A 24,780-nucleotide genomic window follows, 5' to 3' on the forward strand; every position below is an offset into this window, starting at 1 on the left:
TCCTAGAACTCACTCTCTGGACCAGGCTGGCCTAGAACTCAGAGATCCTCCTGCCTCTGCTTCCTGAGTGCTGGGGGGTTAAAGACATGTGTCACCACAGCTTGGAATTATTTCGTAGTCCTTTGCTTAATATTGTTTTATTGAGGTGAGGTTTACACAACATTGACGTGAATGAGCTGGGAGGGTATGAGGCCGAAGTGTACGAGCCGCAAGCATCAAAATACATTTTACAATGCTGTTTAATCACCGCCTCCATTAAGCGCTAAGCCACTTTTATTGCTATCTCCCTGCAGTATCCGGCACCAAGAATCCACTATTCTCTCTACGAATTTGCCTGCTCTGGCCATGTCGTGCAATGGGCTCATAGAACATCTGACTGTTTGCCTGTCACATTGCGCACATAGCATCGCATTTTCAAGGTTCATCCATTTTAAGGCATGTATCAGTACTCCATTTTTATGGCTGAATAATATCCCATTGTGGGGATACACCACATTTTGTTCACACGCTCAACCCTTGATGCCCATTCAGGCTCTTTACATATCGTGGCTGCAATAAATAATGCTGCTGTGAACATCCATATACCGATGTTTGTCCGCCTGCTTTCAGTTTTCCTGGGTGCGGTCCTGGGAGTACAAATGTTGGGTTATGTGATTATTCTATTTGCCACATTTTTGTGTTTGTGTGTGTGGGTAAGCACACAGGTGTGTGCACATGCTGAGGTCTTGTGTGACAAAACTTTTCCTGGGGAGACACAACACACACATCTACTTACCCTAGATATGGAATCTATGGCAGAACCAAGTGTAGATACTACCAGAGTGCAACTGGGTGGACCACCAAGCTTCACTGGGGCCACTTGCAGGGACAGAAGTGACTCAAGGACAGCCGCCTCACCTGAGCTCATCCCAGCATGGTGACAGCTCACAAAAGCTGGGAACCGGGAGCTCACCGCACAGCCTGCAGGCAGCTCGATGGGCTGTAGAGTGTCCTTTCCAAGTGACTCTGGTCTAGACCTCTTCCGGGCAACTTGGTTGGTTTCTCCTTCCAGGCATCTGCTCTGGCATCACAGTCTTCTTTGCAGCTTTCTCTACCACTGAGCCACACCCCAGCCCCTCACTGGGGGATTCTAGGCAGGGGCTCTACCACTGAGCCACACACCCAGCCCCTCACTGGGGGATTCTAGGCAGGAGCTCTACCACTGAGCCACGCCCCAGCCCCTCACTGGGGGATTCTAGGCAGGGGCTCTACCACTGAGTCTTTGTTTTACTTTGGATTGGTATACTTATTTGTTTACTTATTATGCATGTACTGTGTGTGTGTGTGTGTGTGTGTGTGTGTGTGTGTGTGTGTGTGCAGACCAGAGGTGGATGTTGGGTGTCTTCCTCAGGGTCTCCACACTGTATATTTGAGAACAGGATTTCTCCTTGAACCAGGAGCTTTCTCAGTCGCTTGGCAGCCTGGCCAGTGAACTGATATTCTTCTGCCTTTGCCTTGTCAGGACTACTAGGGTAACATGCTGAGGTTGTAGCAATGTACCCTAACACATACACACATTTAAAAACGAATAACCTCCCCCCAATCTAAACAAACTACTAGAGCCTGAGGTGATGCCATGCGCCTTTAATCCTAGCACTCAGAAGGCTAGCGACACCAGAAACAACACCAGAAAAAGAAAAAGCAAAACAAAGAAACAAAACACCAAACCTCTTAGGGCACTGGCCGCTCTTACGAAGATCTTGGGTTCAGTTTCCAGCACCAACTATCAGTAGCTACAGTTCGAGGGCATCTGATGCCCTCTTATGACCTCCGCAGGCACCAGGCACACGCGCGGTGTAAAGACATGCAAGCAGGCACAAAACTCATACACATAAAATAAATAAATCTAAAAACATTAAAAATTTAAAAGCAATGCTTACTTTGCTGTGTTGTTTGAGCTTTACTGAAGTCAACGGCACGCCGGGCATGGTGCCATAACTCCTGTGATCCCAGGATGGGGGAAGTGGAGGCAGGAGGATCAGGAGTTCAAGGATGTTGGGCTACTTGAATTTCTGTGTCAAAAACACCAACACATCATGCACTAACATATTAAAGTGATCAGGGTAGGCTTAAGCATACACTGAACGCTTAAAAAAAATAAAAAATCTAGATTTGTCCTTAGAGTGGAGAACATCTTCGGAGCCAGGATCTTCCTCTGTGCAGCCTCTCCCTTCCCTGTGGGCGTGACCTGCCGTGACGCTAGGGAAGGAGGGGCGTGATAGGCGGAGTCAAGACGTTACTTCCGGGATCCTCCCTCCGCCCACTCCAGGACCCACCCCTTTCTCTATGATTGGCAGGATGTCTAGCCAATAATCATCAGAAAGAGGACAGACGCCGGGCGTTCTCCCTGCACCCCGGTTAGGAACGCTTCTCCCGAATAGCAAGCTCGGGGAGGCGGGTTCTCCCGTTGGGGCGGGGCAGAGTGACGGGCGTCAGTTTTGACTTATGGAAACTTGGCTGCCGGCAAGGTCAAGCCAATCAGAAGTGAGAAGGCCGGATCTGGGGCGGGGCTGAAACTTCGGCGGTTGAACCGCTCGTGAAGAGGGGGGACTCCGTCGGGGAAGGCGAGCGGCGGCATCAGGGGTACGGGTGCGGGCGCCGGACGTGGGCAGGGGGACCCCGCAGCGCCACTTTCGCACAGGTGCGCGCCGGGCCCGTGCAAGCTGGAGATTTCACAGGGTCTTTAATGCGCCGTGTGGTCACTCGCATTAGACACGCGGCTAGAACATAGAGGTCCCCTGTCGAATACTGCGCCGGAGCTTGTGAGGTAGAGCATTATTATGCATGCATTAACTCCACGCGGGGTGGAAGACGGGGGGGGGGTTCCCCGCGGTGCCGTGGGTTCTGAACTTGTTGCGGGTTGGAGGGTGGGGGTCAGGTGAGGACAGAGGGCAGGAGCTCTCCAGGGTTGAGGGGTGTGTCCTGCGCGGATAAGAGATTTCCCCAGTGTGCAGGCAGGCTCTGAGCAAGATATTTTAACTCTCCGCTTTTTTTTTTTTTTTTTTTTTTTGTGATGCTCGATATCAAACCCAGCCTTGTGCATGCTAGTCAAGGGTTATCCCAGTACTGTTGAGCTACAGCCATGCCCAAGAATAAAGTTTTTGTTTTGATTTTGAGACAGGGGCTCACTGTGTAGCCCTGCGTGGCCTGGAGCCTAGTATAGAGCAGGCTGGCCTCGAACGCGTAGGAACTATTGTGTGTGTTGGCGGAGGGGGATTCATATCACGCGATGGGTGTGGAGGTCAGAGGACAACCTTGTGGAGTTGCTTCTCCTCTTCCACCTTAGACCCTGGGTCCTAGGGGTCAAGCTCAGCTCTCAAGGTTTGCACACACATACATACTGTGTCTCCCCGCCCCCACTCTGGAAAGTAAATTATCACCCAGGACCGATGTTGGTGGTACTGCCTGTTAATAATCCTAGCACACCAGAGTCCAAGATAGGAAGATTGTGCGTTTAAAGCCAGCCTGGGCTACATGGTGAGATCCTATCTCAAAACAGTGAGGTTGACGATGGATGCTTGCCTAGTTTGTGTGAAGCCATCCCTGGGTTTGATCCCCAGCTCTGGCGAGCCCCTGCAATCCCAGAACTCGGGGGACGGAGGCAGGAGGACCAGGAGTGTGGTCCTTCTGTTAGCCCCGTGCCGGTGCTACTGGGGTCCCGTTCCATCTGCAGTGGCTTCCCTCAGATGTCTGAGCGACTTCCCGTCTCCTCCCTTCAGGTCTCAGTTCAGACAGGAACGTCATGAGCCCTTGCTGACTGCCAGTCTGGTCACCTGGTTTTCCTCGGTCTCTGCCATAGCCACTAGGTCCTGTTGTACATAGGCGGAGGTTCTGTCTCACCTGGTCCCACAGCCGTTTAGCCCCAAACAAACACACAGAGACTTACATTATTTATAAATGGTCTGGCTGATGGCTCAGGCTTCTTACTGGCTAGCTCTCTCTTAATTATTAACCCATAACTATTAATCTGTGTATTTCTACATGGCCTTATCTTACTAGAGAACACCTGGCCCGTCCTATCTACCCGGTAGCTACGTGGCGCCTCTCTCGAGGCTTCTCTCTGCCTTCCTCTCCCCAGAATTCTCCTTGTCTGGTACCTCCGCCTATATCATTCCTGCCTGGCTACTGGCCAATCAGTGTTATTTATCGACTAAAAAGAGAAACCTATATACAGAGGCCCTCCGCCATCAGTTATGCCCTTTGTGCTTCTCAGATCTGCCCACTCGTGTTGGGCTCCGTGTGGCTCCATTGTGCTCTTGAAGAGCACATAGGTTACCATGCTAGAATGAACTACCCTTCCTCTGGTCTCCCCACGGTGGAAGGTGGGCTGGGGCACGGGGAGGGCCTCCTTCCTGGCAGTGGAGTGAGGTGCAGCAGTAAGCTGGACACATTGTATCGCCCCCAGGGGCCTTTGAGCTGAGACTGGAGAGTGACAGGAATGACCTTGTATGTGCTCCAGTGGCAAGACATTGTTCCTTGATGTCCCCCTGCAGCTCTGATTGTAAGGTGTGAGCCATGAGAGTGAGTCAAGAGTGAGTCTGTGCCAGCAGAACTTTGGGAGGTGTGTGTGTGTGTGTGTGTTGGGATGCATAGCCAGATAGTGCTGTGGCTAGCTATAGGAGCCTCAGTTTCATGGTCTGTAAACTGGGGGATGATTGTATTATCTACCAGAGAGCAGAATTAGGGTGAGACATTGGTAAGTGTGTTTTGGGGACACCCTGGGTGTGTTGGGGAATTCCATGGTGTGCTGTAGTGGTCTAGATTGTGGGGTGTCCTATACTTGATTCTAGCAGAAGGCAGAGAAAGCATGTTCAATGGCCTAAATGGCTTTTGTTGTTATATGGGGGGGGGGTGCAGTGGAAGGCTGCAGCGAGTGTTGGGGAAGGGCAGGGGTGAAGGAGGAGGGAGCTCTGGCTAGCTCATATTCATCCAGGGTCTGGGAGGCCAACTCAGCCTGGGGTGGGAGTCGGGCCATGTGTCACAGTGTGTGCGTTCCCATGAGAGCTCAGTTAGGCTAGAGATGGGTCTGTTATGAGGTGGTTGGTGTGCGGACAGCCCAGGGCGGGCCGGGACAGTGATTTGTCCATGGTGGTTGATGGTGTGGTGTGGTCGTGTGGATGGCTCTTAGGTGAGCCCAGCGTGGAGGATGGTTCTTTCACCTGCGCTGAGGTGAAATTTTGGAGCACAGTTTGGGAGGAGGAGCCAGGGGCAGTGACGTAGTCCTGGGAAGGGAGTTGGGATTCCCTTAGTGAACGGTGAGGAGAGGGCTGGAGGCTGGGGGATTTTGAGGACGACCTCATTGTCCTGCAGCTGTGGAGGGAGCAGGTCACTGGGGTGCTCCCGGTGTGTGTGTAGAGTTGGGACAAGGCATCAAGGGCTGGTGAGGGCGGATCCTCCATGCTGGGATGCTGGGATGCTGGGATGCTGGTCAGGAGGTGAGTAGAAGAAGGGGAACCAGGAGAGACTTGGGCAGGCTGGGTCAGCCTCCAGGATGAGCTGTGGGTTCCTTAGCAAGGATGGAGTGAGCGGGTAGAGGGAGGGGGTCTGGAGGGAGTGAGGAAGACTCGATCGAGGGCTGTCCAAGGGAAGAGAGGCGGGAAAATGTGTGTGGAGGTGTTAGGTTCAGTCTGGGCGGAATCCAATTGAATATGGGGGAGATGGGACACGGGGAAAGTGGTGTGTGTGGGCTACCGTGAACATGCGGGCAGGCTTGAAACAGAATAAATGAGGGGGGGCATGACAATTCAGATAGAAATGCAGGGGGCGGGGCCCTTGGAGAATGTGGAGGTGGGGCCGATGTAGGAGAGGCACTGTACTGGTGTGTGTGTGTGTGTCCGGCCTCAAGCAGGGAGAATAGGATGGAATACGGATCTTTGCAGAGAGAGGGCCTGGTTCCCGCCCTGCACGAGGCAGCACAAGGAAGTGGAGGTCTGCCAGGAAGGGCGTTCTGAGACAAAGGGAGGAGGAGTGTGGGGTTCATTGGGTCATGCCTGGCCATAGCTAAGGGACAGTTTCTAAGGCTCTAAGGGACGTTGAGGCGGGGAGGGGTGCATTGGGGGAGAGTAGATTTTAGTCCTGTTATTCAGAGGTTGAATGTCTGGGACCTCGGTGGTGGGTGGGAGTGGGCGCAGGCTCCTGGGCAGGGACGTGGGCCCAGGCGGTATAGGGTGCAGGAGCGGCCAGATTGGCAATGGGGACAAGGAAGGCGGTGCCTTGAGCACAGTTTCCCAGGCGGTTCACCTCCTGTGCCCTAGTAACCGCGCTGTGGTGGCAGCCTTGTGCTGTGGTAGCCCTGATTGGTCTGCGGAGCTGAGGGGTGGGGCCTGTGGGTGGGGCCGGGACACTGGCACTGGATTGTGGGTCAAGTTAGAAAGGGCACCACAGAAACCGATGATACTCCAGGCTTCAGAAGTAGAAAGCGGGAGCATCATCGGTAGTGTCTTGTAGATTTTATAGAGTCTTCTAAAACGTTCCAGAAACGTGAATACTAAGCCAGCATGGGCTGCATTGTGTTCCCCCAAAACTTCTGTACCCAAACCAAACCAAACTAAACCACAGCCAAAACACAAACCACCATCGCCACCAAAATCCCCAAGCGGGAGCTGTGTGGTGTTGCTGTGCTTTGTTTGTTCCGGGGTCTTGTTATGCAGCCTCGGCTGGCCTGGAACTGTTGCTTGTATTTCTTACCTCCGAAGGTCTTACCTCTGCGCCTTCTTCCTCCTCTGAAAGATGAGTTTAAAAAAAGACACCTTCTTCACAGAGCTGTTAGGATTAAACTGGGTAATAGCACAAAAAAAAAAAAAAAAAAAAAAAAGCACAAAGACCCGTGCTGGGCGTGGCAATCCCAGCACTTGGGAGGCTGAGTAGGGAGAACCGAAAGTTCTGTTCCAGACTGGACTACTGACTGAGACCCAGTCACAGAAAGACCAAGGTTGAGGGGCTGGAGAGATGCTGGAGAGATGGTCCAGTGGTAAAGGGCACTGGCTGCTCTTCCAGAGAACCCGGGTTCAGTTCCCAGCTCCCACATGGTGGCTCACAACAGCCTGTGACTCCAGTCTTCTGGCGTGCATCTCCAGGTCTGTTTCATCCCCCTCTTCAGGGACTCTGGCCATGGACCAGCCGGCTGGCCTGCAGGTGGACTACATCTTCCGTGGCGTGGAGCATGCCGTGCGGGTGGTGGTTTCGGGGCAGGTGCTGGAGCTGGAGGTGGAGGACCGGATGACGGCTGACCAGTGGCGAGGAGAGTTTGATGCCAGCTGTGAGTGTGCCGGCTGGGGTGGGTCCCCTCCTCTCCTCCTGAGGTCAGCCAACCCAAAGCCAGGGCCGCTTATGAAGCTGCCCAAGGCAGGGCAGGGGCACAGGCCCCACTGATGTAGCCAGAGGCAGTGGGAGGGGGTGGGGGCAATGGGTGGGGCTGGGGCACTTGAGCGGATCACCTTTGGGCTGGGTAAGTGGTCTGATCTCAGGAGGAACTTTTCTCCCTACCCAGTCATTGAAGATTTGACTCACAAGACGGGGAACTTCAAACAGTTTAGCATTTTCTGTAACATGCTGGAGTCAGCCCTCACCCAGGTATGTGGGTGGGGCCTTCAGGGGCTGGGAGGTCTCTGTTGCCCAGAGTTTGGGGTGTTGGCTGTGGATGGCTTCCTCACGTGTGCAGGATGTCCGGCCTTGAGAGAGAGCTGCTTCTGCATACACCAGTGGTCAGTTATGATTCTGGTGACAGCCTCACATAGAAAATTGAGATCGTAGGGCTGGGGGTGTGGCTCCATGCTGGAGTGCTTGCTTAGTGTTCAAAGCCCCCGATTGGATCACTAGCATCTCATGATCTGGGTGTGGTGGTGTATGTCCGCAATCCCAGAACTTAAGTGGTGGAGGCTGAACGATGAGAGGTTCAAAGTCACCCTTGGCTACTATCTCAGGGTTTCTATTGCTGTGAAGAGAGACCATGGCCATGCCAACTCTGTTTTTTACTTAATTTTTTTTTATTAATTTATATTTTACAGTTCCCTCGCCCTCCTCTCTTCCTGCTCCCTCCACTCCTCACCCCCCCCCCCAACTCCCATCTGTTCCTTGGAGAGAGTAAGACCTCCCCTAGGAAGTCTGTCCCATCATCTCACTGAGGCGGGACAAGGCACCTCCCCACCCCACACCCCTGTGTCTAGGCTGACAAGCTATCTCTCCATACAGCATGGGCTCCACTAAGTCAGTCTGTGCATTAGAGTTAGATCTTGGGCCCACTGCCGGTGGCCTCATACATTGTCCCAGCCACACCATTGTCACCTCTCTTCAGGGACTCTAGTTCAGTCTTATGCAGGTTCCCCATCTGTCAGACCTGAGTCATTGATCTCTGGCTAGCTCAGGTCAGCTGATTCTGTGGGTTTCCTCATCATGGTCTTGACTCCTTTGTTCACATTATCTCTCCTCCCTCACTTCGATTGTACTCCAGGAGCTCAGCCCATTGGTTAGTTGTGGATTTCTGCATCTGCTTCCATCTGTTTCTGGAAAAGCATTCTAACTTTTCTGGATTGAAGGCTGGGTATCTTTCACTTTATGTGTGGTATCCACTTATGAGTCAGTACACACTATATTTGTCTTTCTGGTTTTGGGTTACCTCACTCAGGATGGTTTTTTTCTAGTTCTGTCCATTTGCCTGCAAATTTTAGAATGTCATTGTTTCTTACCGTTGAGTAGTACTTCAATGTGTAAATGTACCATGTTTTCTATATCCATTCTTCAGTTGAGGGGCACCTAGATTGCTTCCAGGTTCTTGCTATTACAAATAATGCTGCTATGAACATAGTTGAGCACATGTCCCTATGGAGTGAATATGCCTCCTTTGGGTGTGGTATTGCAGGGTCTTGAGGTAGGTTGATCCCTAATTTTCTGAGAAATCGCCATACTGGTTTCCACAGTGGCTGTACAAGTTTGCACTCCCACCAGCAATGCATGCCAACTCTTACAGTGAAAACATCTAATTGGCGTGGCTCACTTACAGTTTCAGAGGCTCAGTCTATTGGCATCATGATGGGGCACATGCATGGCATCGTGCAGGCGGATGTGCTGGAGCAGCTGAGAGCCCTGCATCTTGCCGGCCACAGGAAATGGTCTGACACACTGGGCACATCCTGAGCATGAGAAACCTCAAAGCACCCCCCTTCCACAGCCACACACGTCTCCAACGAGGCTGCACCCGCTCCATTCAAACCAGCACAGCTACAAGGAGACTGAGACCTTATCTCAGACAAAGCTAAACAAAGCAAGTGTTGAGGGGTGCTGGGGATATGGCTTAGTGGTTAAGAGCACTTGCTGTAGGAGGACCTGAGATGTAGTTCATACATTTTTTTAAAAGAATTTTGAACCATTTATTTATTTATTGAGACATTGTTTCATGTAGCCCAGGCTGCCCTGGAACCCCTTGAGCTCACTTTGTAGCCAGGGATGACTCTGAACTCCTTATCCTCTTGCTTCTGTCTTTCAGTACCAGGGTTCTAGGCAGCATTTGGTGGCCTGTATGTGGTGCTGGGGTGGGGCCAGGGCTCTGTGCTGGGCAAGCATGCTACCGACTGAGCCCAAGCCCCAGCCCCAGCCCCAGCCCCAGCCCCAGCCCCAGCCCCAGCCCCAGCCCCAGCCCCAGCCCCAGGAGTTCCTGAGAATTCAGCCACAGGGGCGTCACTGCTTAAGAGAACTTGCTCCTCTTGCAAAGGACATAGGTTGGGTCCTAGCACCGACACCAGGGGGCTTATAATAGTCTGTAACAAACAGTGGGCCGCCTGATGTGGGTGCTGGGAGTCGAACTCAGGCCCTCCACAAGAGCATACACTTTTAACCGCTGAGCCATCACTCCCCAAAGCCCCCTGAGCAGCGTTTCCCTGAGAGTGGAGAGCGCTTCTGTGCTAGCATGCCAAGCCTGGGCAGGTGTAGCTGCCAGGTGGGGCCTGCCCTAGGGTGGTAGAGGCGGGAGGATCATCCTTGGCTACATGGCGAGTTTGAGGCCAGCCTGGGTTACATATGACCCTATCCCCCCAAAAACTAGAAAAAATAAAAAATAGCCCAACCCCAAAACGCACAGGAACTCACTGATGCACTCTCCGTGGATGGGCGTCTGCACACTCCATGGTGTGTTTTACACGTTCCGTGGATGGGCGTCTGCACACTCCATGGTGCTGTGCCTTGCCCTCGTGGGAAGTGCCTGTCTGTGCGTTACTCAGGAAACTCGTGTTGGCCCATTTCATCTTGTGCTACCACTGGCTCGATCCCTTCCTTACTCCTCCCTCCAGTCCTCCTTCCCTTTCCCCTTTCCTTTCTTTTATCCCATGTACCCAGGCTGGCCTAGAACTTGCTGTGTGGCTGAAGATGGCCTTGACTCCTGGTCCTTGTTTGGCCACTTCCCCAGTGCTGGAACGACAGGCATGTGCCACCATGCCAAGCCACTGGCTAAACTTCTACTAAGGGTTGTCTGTTGCGTTCACTTTGGCCTCGTTGGTGTGACCGTCTGCGTGGTGGCAAGGGCACGTGTTGTCGCTCTTATAAAGATCACTGCGGTCATGTAGGTCAGAGCCTGTAGGTCTCTGATAATGCTGGAAGCTGTAGGGCTGTGGTGCTTGAGAACTTAGGCTCTGTCTAGTGTATCCCTCCAGTCACGGTCAGCGTCATGACCGCCAGCCTCCCTGTTGGGACGCTCAGGAGCCCTGAGCCCTGACACGGCAGGCGAGTGAGAGGGCGCGGTGGACATGCTTGGCACTTCCCTTCCTCCTCTCCCACAGAGCAGCGAGTCTGTCACCCTGGACCTGCTCACCTATACAGACCTGGAGTCCCTGCGGAGCCGCAAGCTGGGGGGCCGCCCGGGCGCCATGGCCCCCAGGTCAGCACAGCTCAACTCCAAGCGCTACCTCATCCTCATCTATTCCGTGGAGTTTGACAGGTGGGCACAGCGGCTGGCTGAGGGCCCAGGCCAGTGGGCAGGGTGGGGGAGCCCCCAGGGCCAGCTGGCCGAGATGCATTTACGTCACCTGCACAATCTGTAGACTGAGTCGTTTTACTGTTGTGACTGGCTACAACTGGCAGAAGATCATTGCTGGCACCTGGTTATTTCCTTTGTGTAGTTGAACCCAGGGCAAGTACTCTGCCACAGCTCCATCTCCAAGTGCTTTAGACATAATGGTTTGTCACATAGCCAGACCTCCAAACAGATCTTTGTGTTTAGTTCTCCCCCCGAGGGTTCCTCTCTGTAGCTTTGGAGCCTGTCCTGGAACTCACTCTGTAGACCACCAGACTGCCTTCGAACTCACAAAGATCCGCCTGCCTCTGCCTCCTGAGTGCTGGAATTTTTTGGTTTTTTTGTCTTTATGTAGCCCTGACTGTCCTGGAACTCACTTTGTAGCTCAGGCTAGGTCTGAACTCAGAGAAATCTGCTTGTCTCTGCCTCTCGAGTGCTGGGATTAAAGGCGTGACTTTTTGCCCAGGCTGGTTTAGAACTCACAACTGATGACATTCCTCCTACCTCAGCTTCTCAAGTATTGAGATTACAAGTGTGCATCTCCTTGGCTGGCTTTTAAATTGTTATTTTTAGTCTTGGGGTATGGTCTTCTTTTGTAGCATTGGCTTATTTAGAACTCATCACGTAGCCCAGACTGACCTTGGTGGGAATCCTCCTGCCTCAGCCTTCCAAGTACTGGCGATTACCAGCTTGTACCGCCATACTTGGCTAAGGGATGTTCTTTCTTTTTGTGTACATATGTGGTTTTTTATTTTTAAGATCTTTGTATGTTTAATATGTTGCCAGTCCCCCCCTTAAATCCTGTCTTTATCTCTTCATGGTCACAGAATAGCTGCTGGACCTCTAGGCATTGCATCTTTATTAAAGTAGGAAGAAAAGGAGCGGGAATCAACAGATTTCCCGTATGACTGGTTTAGAAGTGTGCTCATATGCTGGGAGCTGAACCCCAGGCGGCTCGCTGTAAGAGCAGCTAGCGCTCTGAACTGTGGACTCCTCTCTCAAGCCCTTTCCCTTTAGTCTGTTAACCTTTAACTTTTTATTTTAGTTGTTTAAATTTATTTAACTTTTATTTTATATGCATTGATGTCAGATCCCCCGGAATAGTTGTGAGCTGCTATGTGGGTGCTGGGAATTGAACCCAGGTCCTCTGGAAGAGCAGCCAGTGCTCTTTAACTACTGGGCAATCTCTCCAGCCCTCCACCCCCTTTAAATTTTTTTTTTTTTAAAAAACTTTATGTGTATGTGTGTTTTACTTGTAGTGCCTGCAGAGGCCAGAAGAGGGCCTCTGGGATCCCCTGGTACTGGAATTATAGCTGTGGGTGCTGGGAATTGAACCTGGGTCCTCTGTAAGAACATCAAGTTGAGCCATCTCCAATCATTCTCTGTTCTGCTCTATCTGCTTTATGTTATGTATTTATTTATTTATTTTGTTTTTTCAGGACAGGGTTTCTCTGTGTAGCCCTGGCTGTTCTGGAACTCCCTTTGTAGATCAGGCTGCCCTGGAACTAGGAGATCTGCCTGCCTCTGCCTCCTGGGTATTGGAATTACAGGCTGGAGCCACCATACCTGGCCAGGAATGGCTCTTGAGTAGCTGGGCAACCGGGTCTGTCTGTCCTGGTGTCAGGGCTGGCAAGTGGGAAGTTAGCAACTCTATAGGAGCTGTGCTTGGAAGGCATCCTGTAGCGGCCCCAGCCCAGGGCTGACTCAGCCCAGGCCATCTGGTGTCTCCCAGGGTAGAGTCTGGGTTAGTTGTGCTTAAAAATGGCGCTTCCTGCAGAGGTCACATGCCAGTGCCTCCCCTGCAGGTGTGACACAACAGTCAGTCGACACTGCACGGTCCTGTCAAGCCCGGTGCCCTCGGAATCCTGGAGGCAGAAGCTCAGAGGTGTCTGGGCATGGGCATGACTGACTGGTAGGGTAGTTTTTGGACAAAGAGCCTAGAACCAACCGCTTTCCTAGCACTTGGGAGGCAGAGGCAGGTGGATCTCTGAGTTCTAGGTCAGCGTGGCCAAGGCACAAGCTTTTGGGGACCATGCGTGCTTGTGCTCCTTGGTGCACAGACCGGTGCCCTCGGGTGGAGCTTGGCCTCTGAGATGCCGCGGTTCTGATCCCCTCTCTCAGGATTCACTACCCGCTGCCCCTCCCGTACCAGGGCAAGCCGGACCCCGTGGTCCTGCAGGGCATCATCCGCTCACTGAAGGAGGAGCTGGGCCGCCTACGAGGGATGGATGGTGGCCAGGACACGCGGAACACTCGGGACACTCGGGAGGCAGAGATCTGGCACCTGAGGGAGCAGTGAGTCTGGGGAGTGTGGTGGGGTGGGGGTGGTGGACGCGATAGGCACTGCCCATCATGCATTTGCCCTTTTCCTTCTGAGCCCCGCCTCTCTGCCTTTTGTTGGGTTCTGGGCAGGGGGTCCCAGAAAGACCTGAGAAGCAGGAGCATCATCAGCAAGGCCATGTCAAATAGGCCGGAAGGGCGGGCGGGGAATGGACGTTAATCAGCAACCACCTGAGAGTATGTTATAGGGTGTGGATGAGACAGGAGGAGGCCCAAAGAGAGATGTGACCTAGGAGTTAAGGAAGCGTGTTCTAGGCATATGCGAAGTCCTTAGCTGTGGGTGAGCGCAGAAAGACCAGACCGAAGGCTTCCTCCGAGCTTCCCGACTCCTGTTGTGTTCTGTCATCCGTAGGCAGGGATTCGGTCTCAAAAAATTAAATGTTACTGTATCAGATGCATGTTGTGTGTGTGTATACATGTGTGTACACACCATGGCACGTGTGTGGAGGTCAGAGGACAACTGAGGAGTCGCTTCTCTCCTTCCACTTTACATGGCTTCCAGGGATCAAACTCAGGTTGTCAGGCTTGTATCCTTGAGTGGCAAGCACCCTTACCCGCTGAGCCATCTCGCTGGGCCCTTCCCTCCTTCCTCCCTCCCTCCCTCCCTTCTTCCTCCCTCCCTTCTTCCTTCCTTCCTTCACTTTTGAGACAAGCCCTCATCTGCCCGAGACTGGCCTCAAACACTGTGTAGTCAAGGGTGGCCTTGAACTTCTGGCCCCCCTTCTTCTGGGTCCTGGGTGTCCTTGGGTGTGTAGGCACGGGCCACCAGACTTGCTTTACATAGTGCTGGGATTGAGCCCGGAGCATCACGTATGCTAGCCAAGCAAGTTCCAGTTGCACATTGCTCCTTTTCAGATTTTGCGATGTATTTGTGTGTGTGTGTGCGCGCGCACGCACGCACACGTGCCGTGTGCTTATCCTCACAGAACCCTACGAGACAGACATTTCTGTCATCACCATGACTTCCAGGGCTCAGTGAATATGTGGTGTGGCCAGGCTAGACTGTGGATGTAGCCAGTTCTCCTGCATTGCTGGAGGTGCCAGCCCAGACTGGGTGCCAAATGCTGCCAGAGAGGAATGGCCTTCTCCCACTCAGGGAGAACACTGGGCAGCAGGAGCCATGGTCGCTGCTGGCCAGAGGTGGAGGGGAGGGCACAGTGGAGGCTGAGGAACTTATCCTCTGTCCAAGCCACATCTGTGTGCATCTCCAAGACTGGCCACAAGGTGGCGACCTGTACCCCGGCACACATCTGGTAAGGCTGTCTAGCCCTCTCTGCCTCCCCCTCCTTCTCTTGGAGACAGGGGCTTGCTACATGGACCAGGCTTCCAGCACATGTGTCACCTCCTCCCGACGAGGAACTCCACAGGAGGAGGCTGCCCCATAGGGCAGTGTCCAGGCAGAAGGGGAGGGCCATTCCAGCAAGTGCCAGCTCTACAGCGGCTGGGGCCGGAAGGGCGTGATGGGGAGTGGGATTATAGGCATGCTTTGCTCGGGGTGTGTGTGTGTGTGTGTGTGTGTGTGTGTGTGTGTGTGAGAAAGAGAGAGAGAGAGACAGAGTGTACCTATTTTTTTTAAACAAACGATTTTTATGTGTTTACCAGGTAGATGCGCACCCCATGTTTTGCTTGTCTTCTCCCCTCGTTCCCTCCCCCTCCCCCTTGTCTGAGGCAGGGTTTTACTGTGCAGCCTGCTGACCAGAGTCCAATCTCTGGGTCACCCCTGGTGGAAGGGGAGAACCAATTTCCACTAGTTGCCCTCTGACCTCCACATGAATGCCATGGCATGAGCAGTGTCTATGTGTGTACACACAAATGAATAAATGCAATAAAAGTTAAAACAGCCAAAGGGAAGCCACTGGAAGTGTATTCTGTCTCCCTCTGGAGGCCGGTGCCTGAGAGGGTCCCTTCCTTGCCTGTCCAGCACCTAGTGGTAGTGGCTTCTGTCCTTTGGCTTGTAATTATGATTAGGGCCTGCCCTGATGATTCAGGAGAGTCATTTTATCTCACTACCCATATCAGATCTGTAAAAGTCCTTTTTTTTGCTCAATAGTGGAACAGTCACAGGTACTAAGAGAAGGCCTTGGATATATCTGGGCATGTGGGGGCCAGTGTTCAGTTCACCACAGATGTGATCTAATCCATTCATTGCAACAGGTTTTGTTTGCATGTTAGTGTTGTCTTTGGCCTTGTGGAATTGTTCATTTTGGGTTCTATATTCTTTTAGAAGGGCCACAGTAATCTTTTCTTGCTTTTTATGTGCCAGTTGTGGAACCCAGAGCTTGTGTATGCTAGACAACTGTTCTACCACTGAGCTATACTCTCACTGGGGGGGGGATTCTAGGCAGGGGCTCTACCACTGAGCCACACCCCAGCCCCTCACTGGGGGATTCTAGGCAGGGGCTCTACCACTATTTCTCCAAGACGTTTCATTTCTTTTATCTGGAGCTAATGTTAGCTGCATGAGCTGTCATTACAAGTGCTCACTGTCATTGGGCTAATGTTGCATTTAGCATTTTTTTCTTAGTGAAAAGAGCCTGAAGAAAGGAACATTTTTAGAAAGAGAATATACTGTCTGTTCTTACTTTCTCCTTGATTTTACACCCTGTTTTCTTGATGCTGAAAAGTCATAGTTTCCAAGGTTACTAATAGTTATTATTATTATTATTATTTATCCCAGATAATGCCAATTCAAACACAAATGAGACTTTTAGGTTAGATTTCTGTGCAGCCTCTTTCGGTCTGCAGCTCTGTGTCCCGCCTGCTAAACCTCTGCTTTAGTCACATATAACCCTGCAGGTTTATTCCTCCTGTGATACACGTTACATGTCTTGGAGCCTGCTGACCACCCTGTCCCCCTGACTCTGGTGATAGATCCTGAAACAGGAGGATCACTTGAACTTAGAAATCCAAGCTCAGCCTGGACAATATAGCCAGAGTCTCTACATAAATTGTTTTCATAGTTCCAGGTCAGAGCTGAAAGGGGGCACCCACGGAGGTCCGTTTTCTCCGTCTGGTCCCTCTCCCCTGCTCCTCCACTCCCTCCTCCTCCTGAAAGTTTTTCATGTAGTCTGTGTTTTTAAAAATATGAGCATACATAGCTAATTTATAACTCCTCCCATTTCTTTATTTTTTCTTTAAAGGAACTTGGTAAATATATTCTGCATTGTTTAAATGAGTGAAAACCAGCCCTCAATCATTCATTTTCATGGCAGCATGCCACTGTGTGTGAGCCATGGAAACTGAGTTAGTTCTGCCCGTGGACACTTGGTTACCTTCGCTTCTTGCTATTTATGAACCCCAGGAAGGAAAAACCTCGCGTACGTGGTGTTTCCTTAAGGGTCGTTAGCAGGATAGCAACCTAATCAGTTGTTTCTGTCTGGTACAGATCTGGCTGGGAAAGTCTTGGAGGTGGGGACAAGGACAGTATAGGGCTAGGCTTGCAGCAGGCATCTCGAGCCTTGGCTAGGACAGATGTGCATCCTTCCAGGAGAGGGGGGCCCTCGGGGACTGCTTCCCGTGGAGCAGTTAGAAGGGGCTCACGGTGCCCGGGTCCTCTCCCCCTTCTCAGGGTGACCCGCCTGGCGTCGGAGAAGCGCGAGCTGGAGGTGCAGCTGGGCCGCTCCCGAGAGGAGGCGCTGGCTGGGAGGGCGGCTCGCCAGGAGGCCGAGGCGCTGCGCGGGCTGGTGCGGGGCCTGGAGATGGAGCTGAGGCAGGAGCGGGGCCTCGGGGGCAGGGCCGCGGGCCGTCGCAGCCAGGACTGCCGCCGCCTGGCCAAGGAGGTGAGGGTGCGGGGCCGGGGAGGGGGCGCCGCCCCGGACCTTGGTCTGGTCTGGACTCCGACGCCCTCCGCTTCCCTCCGCAGCTCGAGGAGGTGAAGGCGTCGGAGCGCAGCCTGCGAGCGCGGCTGAAGACGCTCAACAACGAGCTGGCCACGTACCGAAGGGGGTGAGAGGCGGGGCTCGGGTGGGGCTCGGGTGGGGTTCGGGTGGGGCTTGTGGGGGAGGAGCTGGAATGGGTGGAGCCAGGTAACTGGGGAGGTGGGCGGGGCTGGTGGAGAATTAGGCTGGGCCTGGAGGAAGGTTTGGGTGTGGGGTGGAGCCGCAGGGACCGTGGATCTCCCCGCGGGAGGAACCTGGGAGGAATCTGCGGGCCTTGATTGGCGAGGGAGCTCTAGAAGGCAGACCTCGCCAAGAAGGACCTGGCGAAGGTGATGGGAAGCAGGGGAGCGGCCCCTGGAAAAGGCCTTGAGAAGGTGCCGTGAGCCCCGTGCCAGTGTTTGGGGAGATGCGATAGAAAGGTGGTGCAGGGCCGGTGCGTGTGGCCCCAGAGAGGGGGTGGGCTGGCGAGTGGGGGCTGACAGCGGACCCGGTGCGCCCAGGAGACGCACCCTACTGCCGCCGGTTCCAGCCCGGGACGAGCGAGCCTCATCGTCCCGGGAGCGCTCCACGTCTCGCGGCCGGGCGGTCACTCGGTCGTCGTCGCGGGAGAGCGGCCGTGGGGCCAGGGGTCGCGGCCGGCCGGCACACCCCTCGCCCTCGCCCACAGGTCTGTGGCTGCCCCGGCCTGCGGTGGGGAGGCGGGAGGGGCCAGCGCCGGGGTGCGAGCCAGCCCCTCCCCACGCTGCCTAGGTGGTCGTGCGCCCCGTTTCGACCCCACAGCCTTTGTGAAAGCCAAGGAGAAGAAGCAGAGAGAGATTAGGATGAAGTAAGTCAGGGCCCGCTGCTTACCCCACATCCTCCTCCCACCCCTCACCAACCCGCAGCTAAGCCCTGCCTCACCTTAACACGCCTGCGCTCCCGCTTCTCTCCCCGCCCCACCTCCTGCCCTCCGCTGCGGTGCTGCTCTACCCTCTAGGGTCTCCTCGGCTCCGATCTCCTCCCGTGTCCCCCCTCCCCTCCCCTGCACCCCCTGCACACTCAACCCCCCCCTCGCGGCCCGCCCCCTCCTGACCTGGTTCTGCCGCTCTGCTAAGCCCTCGCTCAGGTGCACAGCTTGTTCCTCCCACCCTCGCCGGTCTGTCGGCACCCCTCGGGACCTCTGGGGGGCCACAGGCTGTGGCTGTGGCTGTGGCTGTGGCCTGTTCCCTTCCCGCCTTTAGTTGGCGCTCACCTCCAGTCTCCGCTTTCCCAGGCAGCAGCAGCAGCGGAACCGAATGGGCAGTGGAGGAAGCGGGGACGGCCCGTCCGTCTCATGGTCTTACCAGACTCGGCCCGCCACTACTGTGACAGGCCGAGGGGACGCCGCCAACCGCTCGCGGAACCGCAGCTCCTCGGGTAACGGGCTGGGAGAGGCAGGCAGGCAGGCAGGCAGCGGCGCTGCAGGGGCTGGGCGGGCCACCTGCAGCCTAACGCCCTCCGTCTCCCCCTAGTGGACAGTTTCCGCAGCCGCTGCTCGTCGGCCAGCTCCTGCAGCGAGTTGGATTTTTCAGAGTCCCTTTCCAGGAGGTAAAACTTGTACTCTGGGGAAGGACCCTCTGGAAAGGGCGCCTGGGGGAGAGCGGGAACAGTCTTTTACACGGGAATTAGGTGACGGGAGGCTGGAGGTCTTAAAACCACGAAGGTGGGTCAGGAGGGAGGTGACAGAGATGTCCTCTGGTCCTTGATCGATTGCTTGATTGATTTTTCAGTCGTCGCTGCCGTGGCCGTGGGAAACCACCCAGCCCCACACCCTGGAGCGGGGCCAAGACGGTGAGGATCATTCCCAGGCTGGGAGAAAGGAAGGGTAGTGTTCAGCCACAGGCGACCACCCACAGTCATCATCGATATGATTCCGTTGTCCTGGGTGGGACCAGATTGTAGAGGGAGCTCTAAGAGTGACTCCGGAAGCAGGGTGTTTGGGGCCCTGGGCCTGGTGAGAAAGGTTTTAGTGGCCACAGCCTGTTGTTTTAAGATTCGGACCTAGGATGCTGCTCAGTTAGTAGACGGTACGGGGTTAAAGCTAACCTCGGTTACCTCGGTTACAGAATGAGTTTGAGGCTAGCCTGGGCTATATGAGATCTTGTGTCCAAAAGGAAAAAGAAGAAAACACCCTTTCCTCAAACTGCCAGCCTGTCCTAGAGTGTGTCTGAGGATGCTTGCTGGGCTGCTCCGCGCCTCAGGCTTCCCCTTGTGTCAGAAGGAGGCTCTGTCCTCAGATTCAGGACCTCATGGACCTTGGGGGACTGGAATGGGGTTGCCTGACCCCTTTCCGGCCTCTCTTGTCACCAGAAGTCCACCACTCGAGAATGCAGCAATCACCAGAGACACCTGGCCAGTTCTGGGGGCTGGGTCCCCATGAAGGGTGAGCCTGGGGTCCCACGTTTGTCCCTCCTTTCCCCTCCCCCAGCATCCCCGAAGCCCCTGGGGTGATAACAAGGGCAGTTCATTGGCTCCTGTACCCCCCTGCCCACCACACACCCACTTCTGCTTCTACAGAGTACAGCTCCGAGTACCAGGGAGCTGACATGGCTGAAATAGACGCTCGCCTGAAGGCTTTGCAAGAATACATGAACAGGCTGGACACGCGGTCATGACCCTGGCTTCCCATTGTACCGTCGGTGGGGCTGGTGTGGAGGCGGTGCCCCCTCTCACGCACCACACCTCTAGGTGCCCCTGGAGCCTCAGGTGTGTGGGCCCCGGCTCTCCCCTCTCTCCCAGCAATGCATTCTAGGAGAAGAGGGTATGTGTATTTTGTAAATAAATACGGTTGCTCTTGGCCCCTTAGCTTACGATTGAAGGGCAGGAATGGGGTGGGAAGCAATGAGGGTGGGCAGATAACGAGGACCAGAAAGTGTGTCTGTCCTGCCTGTGACCTGGACGCAGGTGGGCACTAGTGAGCTGCGTGTCTCCAGAGGCGTGCAAGCAAAGTGGCCGTGTCTGGCCGGACGGCAGGGGAGTGGTCTCTTGCAGCATGGTGCCTCCCCATTGGCTCTTCTGAGCTGCTGTGGGTGACACAGGGCCTGCTTGGTATTGATCCCTGGGCTCTCACCTGAGATCTCTAGGTTCTAAGCTGTGCCGTCACTTCTGAGCCAGGGTCTCTGGGGTCTTGGTGCCTTCAGCCTTGGGCCTTTGGGTTCTGCTTACCAGTGAGTGTGGAGGGGCGGGAGCGGGAGACAAAGAAGGGGTCGGGCGGCGCACACAGGAGCGTGGTCTGCTATCTCTTTATTGGTGGGGTCACTGGGAGGACAGATGGTGTGGGGATGGAGCACGTGGCGGGAAGGGGTTCAGGCTGGTGGCTACACAGGGCCTCACTCGCGGTAGTTTTGCCAGCGCTGGATGACTTCGTAGAGCTGGTCTCCTGGAGAGAGCGTGTTCTGCACATCCCGGTGTCCTTTGACTTCGTAGTTGGATCTCAGGAAGCCCCGAGCCACCCCACATTCCAGAAGGTTCAAGGCGGCACGGAAGGCCCGCTTTGGGGGTACCCGCTCTGCAAGGGGGAGGGGCAAGATACAGAAAGTTAGACTGGGGTGTGTTTGCAGGGCAGAGAGGTGAGGGATGTTGGTTAAGTGCCCTCTGCCTCAGTTCCCTCATTCATGGGAAGACTGGGGTGTGTTTGCAGGGCAGAGAGGTGAGGGATGTTGGTTAAGTGCCCTCTGCCTCAGTTCCCTCATTCATGGGAAGAAAATCAGGCACCGACCTGTAGGGCGGTAGGAGATAAAATAGTTAACTTCCATTAACCCTTGAAGGAGAGCAGAGCACAGAGTAGACCTTTAGCAAGCTTGCACTGCCTGTCTGTTGTTGCCCGGCCCTGACCCTCCTCTACTCCCAGGGCCCAGGGTCCGGCCCACACAAATAGCTGTCATCCATGAAACACGTCTTAAAAGTTAACTGGTTGGTTGGAGATGGTTCCTGTGGCAGGCTGGCCTGGAACTGGGCATTCGTAGCTGAGAAGGATCAGCTTGAACTGATTTTACCCCACGCTGGGCTTAAGGTCTTCACCCATGCTGTCTGTGTGGCGCCCGAGGTTTGAGCCCAGGGCCTTGTTCCTGCTAGGCAGGTTCTCCAGCGAGCGCAGCCACAGCCCTGTTTCAGTTTTCTGAGGCGGGAGCTCACTACATCGTCCAGGCTTTTGCTCCCCCCTGAGGAATGCTGGGATTATAGCTGTATACTGCCACGCTGGCCTCCCCCATCCTTAATTTAGTATTGATCAGCTACGTCCGGAGAGAAAATCGAGGTCAGGAGCGTATAGGTCCCCCTTCTCCCCACACCATCCCCAGCCCAGGACGCTGCGTGCTCACCCATGTAGTTGCCCATGAAGGTGATGCCGATAGATATGGGGTTCCAGGTGGGTCCTGTGTGGTCACCCTTGATGTTCCAGCCTCGGCCTTCATACACGTGGCCGTCCTCTCCAATGAGGAAGCTGCGGAGGAGGGACAGAGCTTGGTAAGGGTAGGAGGGGCTTCCTTTGACATCCTTCACTCATTTTCTAGAATACGAAGGCAGCCACACCCGTTTATGGCACCCCTGTTCCTTGCCAAGCACAGCTCTGCAAACCCTTTTTTCCTCATCTGAGTTGCCACCCCCAGTTTCTACAGAATCAGAGAGGTAGGGTCAGCATCCAGGGTGGCCCAGAAATCTCACTGCTACCCACACTGCAAAGACAATTGTGGGTAAGGTTGGAACCAAGCCTGTGAACTCACCTCCTCCCTGTCGAGCCCCTGAGGTGGGTACTGCTGTCTTCTCACAACCTAAGCTGACAACAAGGGACCCAGGAAGCCGCTTATTTGCACAAAGTCCCAACCTCAGAAACCCAGTCCCTCAGAAGCCTGCTCTTTGCCAAGCTTGGCAACTCGGCTCTCTCTGTTGCCCTCTGACCTCCACACCAAGTCGTGCCATGTGCCTGCCCCAGCCAAATAAATATAAATAAATAAATAAATAAATAAATAAATAAATAAATAAAAGGAGAGTTTTCAGAGAGGTTTGTTCTTGGTACAGCCAGCCTTGGCTCTTGGGGTCCTCAGGCATCAGTTTGAGGGAGGCTACATCTCCTCCTTTGGAGGTTTCCAACGTTAGCACAGTAGATCTGTGAATTTCACAGTGGAGGTTCCCCCCCCCCCCCAGGGCGCCTTGCAGTTAGGTCAGCAGCCTGGAGTTGCTGATGAAGCAGAGGATGCTGGGACTTGGAATCCCAGCCCCTGTCTGCCACCTAGGAAGCCAGCTCAGAGGAGACAGGGACCCGGGGACCCAGGGTCAGGCTCAATCAGCTCAGTGTCCCTGCAAGGATTCCCAGTGGAAGAGTAGGGGACATTTCGGTGTGTCCTCGGCAGGACAAAAGCCCTGTCACTTTAGGGAGACACCAGATCCACCAGCAGCAAGGGTAGAGGTGAGCCATTGTCTGATGCCTGCATCTGCTTCACCTTGGGACGCTCTGTCCACATCTGCAGCACCGGCCCAGGGTGGCCCAGGGTGGATGCGCTGTGGTTTTATAGGGATGCCTGTAAACCTCAGCCACCATCATGATGGGCGTGGTCAAGAGCAGGCTCAGTGGTTAACGGTTCGATTCCCAGGACCCACATGGTGGCTCACAGCCTGTAACCAAACTTCCAGGGGATCCAGTGCCCTCTTCTGACCTGTGAGGGCTCTTGCACACACGTGGTGCTCAGGTGCATGTGTGCGCGCACACAAACCCCAAAACAAAACAAACTAAACCTCCATTTACGGACATAGGAAGTGAGGCTCATAGAATGCTTTCTGCCTTTGTCTGATACTGTGGAACCCGGGCAGCAGCTTGGTTGTTGGAGCCTTACAATGATTAAAATCTCAAGCATCTGACCATCTAGTGTTTGGCAGAGCAGTGGGGGATGGGGTGGGGGTGGGGGGCAGGGAACTAGTATTTCCAGTAAATTCTGCAGGTGATTTGGCTCCTAGCCTAGCCTTAGGAGTTACAGGAAACAGGCCCAGGTATGGCAGCCTGAAACACCGAAACCGGTGTGACAAATAGGTGTGTCCTCCAGGGGCCCAGCTCCCCAAGTCTCTCAGTCACATAAAAGCCATGAAGCCGTCCCTCCCCTGGGGATCTGGCTTCTGTCACCTTTGCCTACCCTACCCCCACCCCTTTTCAGAGATGGGATCTTGCTATGTTGCCCAGGCTGGGCTTGAACTCACAGTAATCCTTTTAGCTTCCCTAGTTCTGGGATTACAGGCATCTCCACCATGCCTACTGCAGACAGCCTTTTCCTGTTAAAGGTGTGTGTGTGTGTGTGTGTGTATGTGAGTGTATTTGTGTGTGTATTGAGTGTGTATATGTGTGTATGTATGTGTGTTTGAGTGTATGAGTTTGTGTGAGTGTGTGTATGTGTGTGAGTGTATATGTGTGTGTATGTGTGTGTGAGTGTGTATGTATGTTTATGTGAGTGTGTGTATGTGTGTGTGAGTGTATTTGTGTGTATGTGAGTGTGTGTATATGTGTGTGAGTGTATGAGTGTGTGTGAGTGTATGTGTGTATGAGTGTGTGAGTGTATTTGTGTGTATGTGAGTGTGTGTATATGTGTGTGTTTGAGTGTATGAGTTTATGTGTGTGTGAGTGTGTGTGTGTGTGTGTGTGTGTGTGTGATGCATGTTAGGCACTAGAACAATCATTAGTCTATCAATAATCAGTTCTACTCGGGTTAGGCTTGCAGGCAAGCACCTTTCCTTGCTGAGCCATCTGGAAGCCCTCTTTCTGTGGATTCTATTTCCACCCTGATCCCATCTTTTTCTGCCTTTCTGTGTGTGTACACAGGGTTATAATGATATGCTTCTAGCAGTGACCCCATCTGGAACTCTGGCACACAGAAGACATTTGCCTGTAGATTTGGGGCCATATGTTTGCCAGTTTCCCCCGTGTTTGGCATTAGGGGTCACTGTTTCCCTGTGGGGCCCCGCCCCCTGCCTTGGGTCTCAGGCAGCACTGATGCCCACTGATGCCCGAGCTAGGTGCAAGGCTCAGTCAGCCCGGCGTTTACCTGTCAAGGTCTGGGCCGCTAGGAAAGAATTTCCTTATGAGAGTATAGGGGGAACACCTTGGTGTGTGTGAAGCAAAGCCTGCCTCCCCCCCTCCACACACACAGGGAGGAAAGTCCCAGCACCCAAGGGAGACACGGGATCCAGCACCAGGAGGGTTGGAACGGTGTGGTTGACTTCTTCCCGCCCGCTCCATACTCACTTGTAGCCCACGTCGCACCAGCCCAGTGAGCTCATGTGGTAATGCTGAACATTGCGGGCCTGCTGTTCACAGGTGGTCGGGCTGTCGCAGGTGCTGCCCGCCGTGTGTGAGATTATCACATAGCGGATTGGGTGCTGCAGGCGCTGGGAGCACTCAGCCGGCCGGGCCTTCCACTCGCTGCGGGGCACGATGAAATTGCAGGAGGCTCCCAGGCCCAGGAGGGCAAGGAGGGTCCAGGCAAGCAACGTGTTGGACATGGAGGACATGGCTCACAGGGCTGA

General features: G+C 54.1%; 2 protein-coding genes across 2 annotated transcripts; one reads left to right on the forward strand and one right to left on the reverse strand.

The window, feature by feature from the left end:
• The first annotated feature begins 2,643 nt into the window (after window positions 1-2,643).
• Ccdc61 (coiled-coil domain containing 61) lies at window positions 2,644-20,071 on the forward strand. Its single transcript, XM_051207256.1, has 14 exons — window positions 2,644-2,806; window positions 7,139-7,297; window positions 7,529-7,611; window positions 10,806-10,963; window positions 13,160-13,333; window positions 16,947-17,157; window positions 17,241-17,323; window positions 17,757-17,923; window positions 18,007-18,082; window positions 18,509-18,651; window positions 18,747-18,822; window positions 19,005-19,065; window positions 19,585-19,657; window positions 19,792-20,071. Exons 2-14 carry the CDS (start codon window positions 7,150-7,152, stop codon window positions 19,887-19,889), a joined length of 1,551 nt encoding a protein of 516 aa, XP_051063213.1. The 5' UTR covers window positions 2,644-2,806; window positions 7,139-7,149; the 3' UTR covers window positions 19,890-20,071.
• A 429-nt stretch (window positions 20,072-20,500) lies between these two features.
• On the reverse strand, window positions 20,501-24,780 carry Pglyrp1 (peptidoglycan recognition protein 1). The gene is made up of 3 exons (XM_051206996.1): window positions 24,500-24,780; window positions 21,594-21,715; window positions 20,501-20,782 (listed from the first exon to the last, which is right to left on the reverse strand). Exons 1-3 carry the CDS (start codon window positions 24,763-24,765, stop codon window positions 20,604-20,606), a joined length of 567 nt encoding a protein of 188 aa, XP_051062953.1. The 5' UTR covers window positions 24,766-24,780; the 3' UTR covers window positions 20,501-20,603.

Source organism: Phodopus roborovskii, unplaced genomic scaffold, assembly GCF_943737965.1.
Source record: "Phodopus roborovskii unplaced genomic scaffold, PHOROB, whole genome shotgun sequence".
NCBI classification, from domain to species: Eukaryota; Metazoa; Chordata; class Mammalia; order Rodentia; family Cricetidae; genus Phodopus; species Phodopus roborovskii.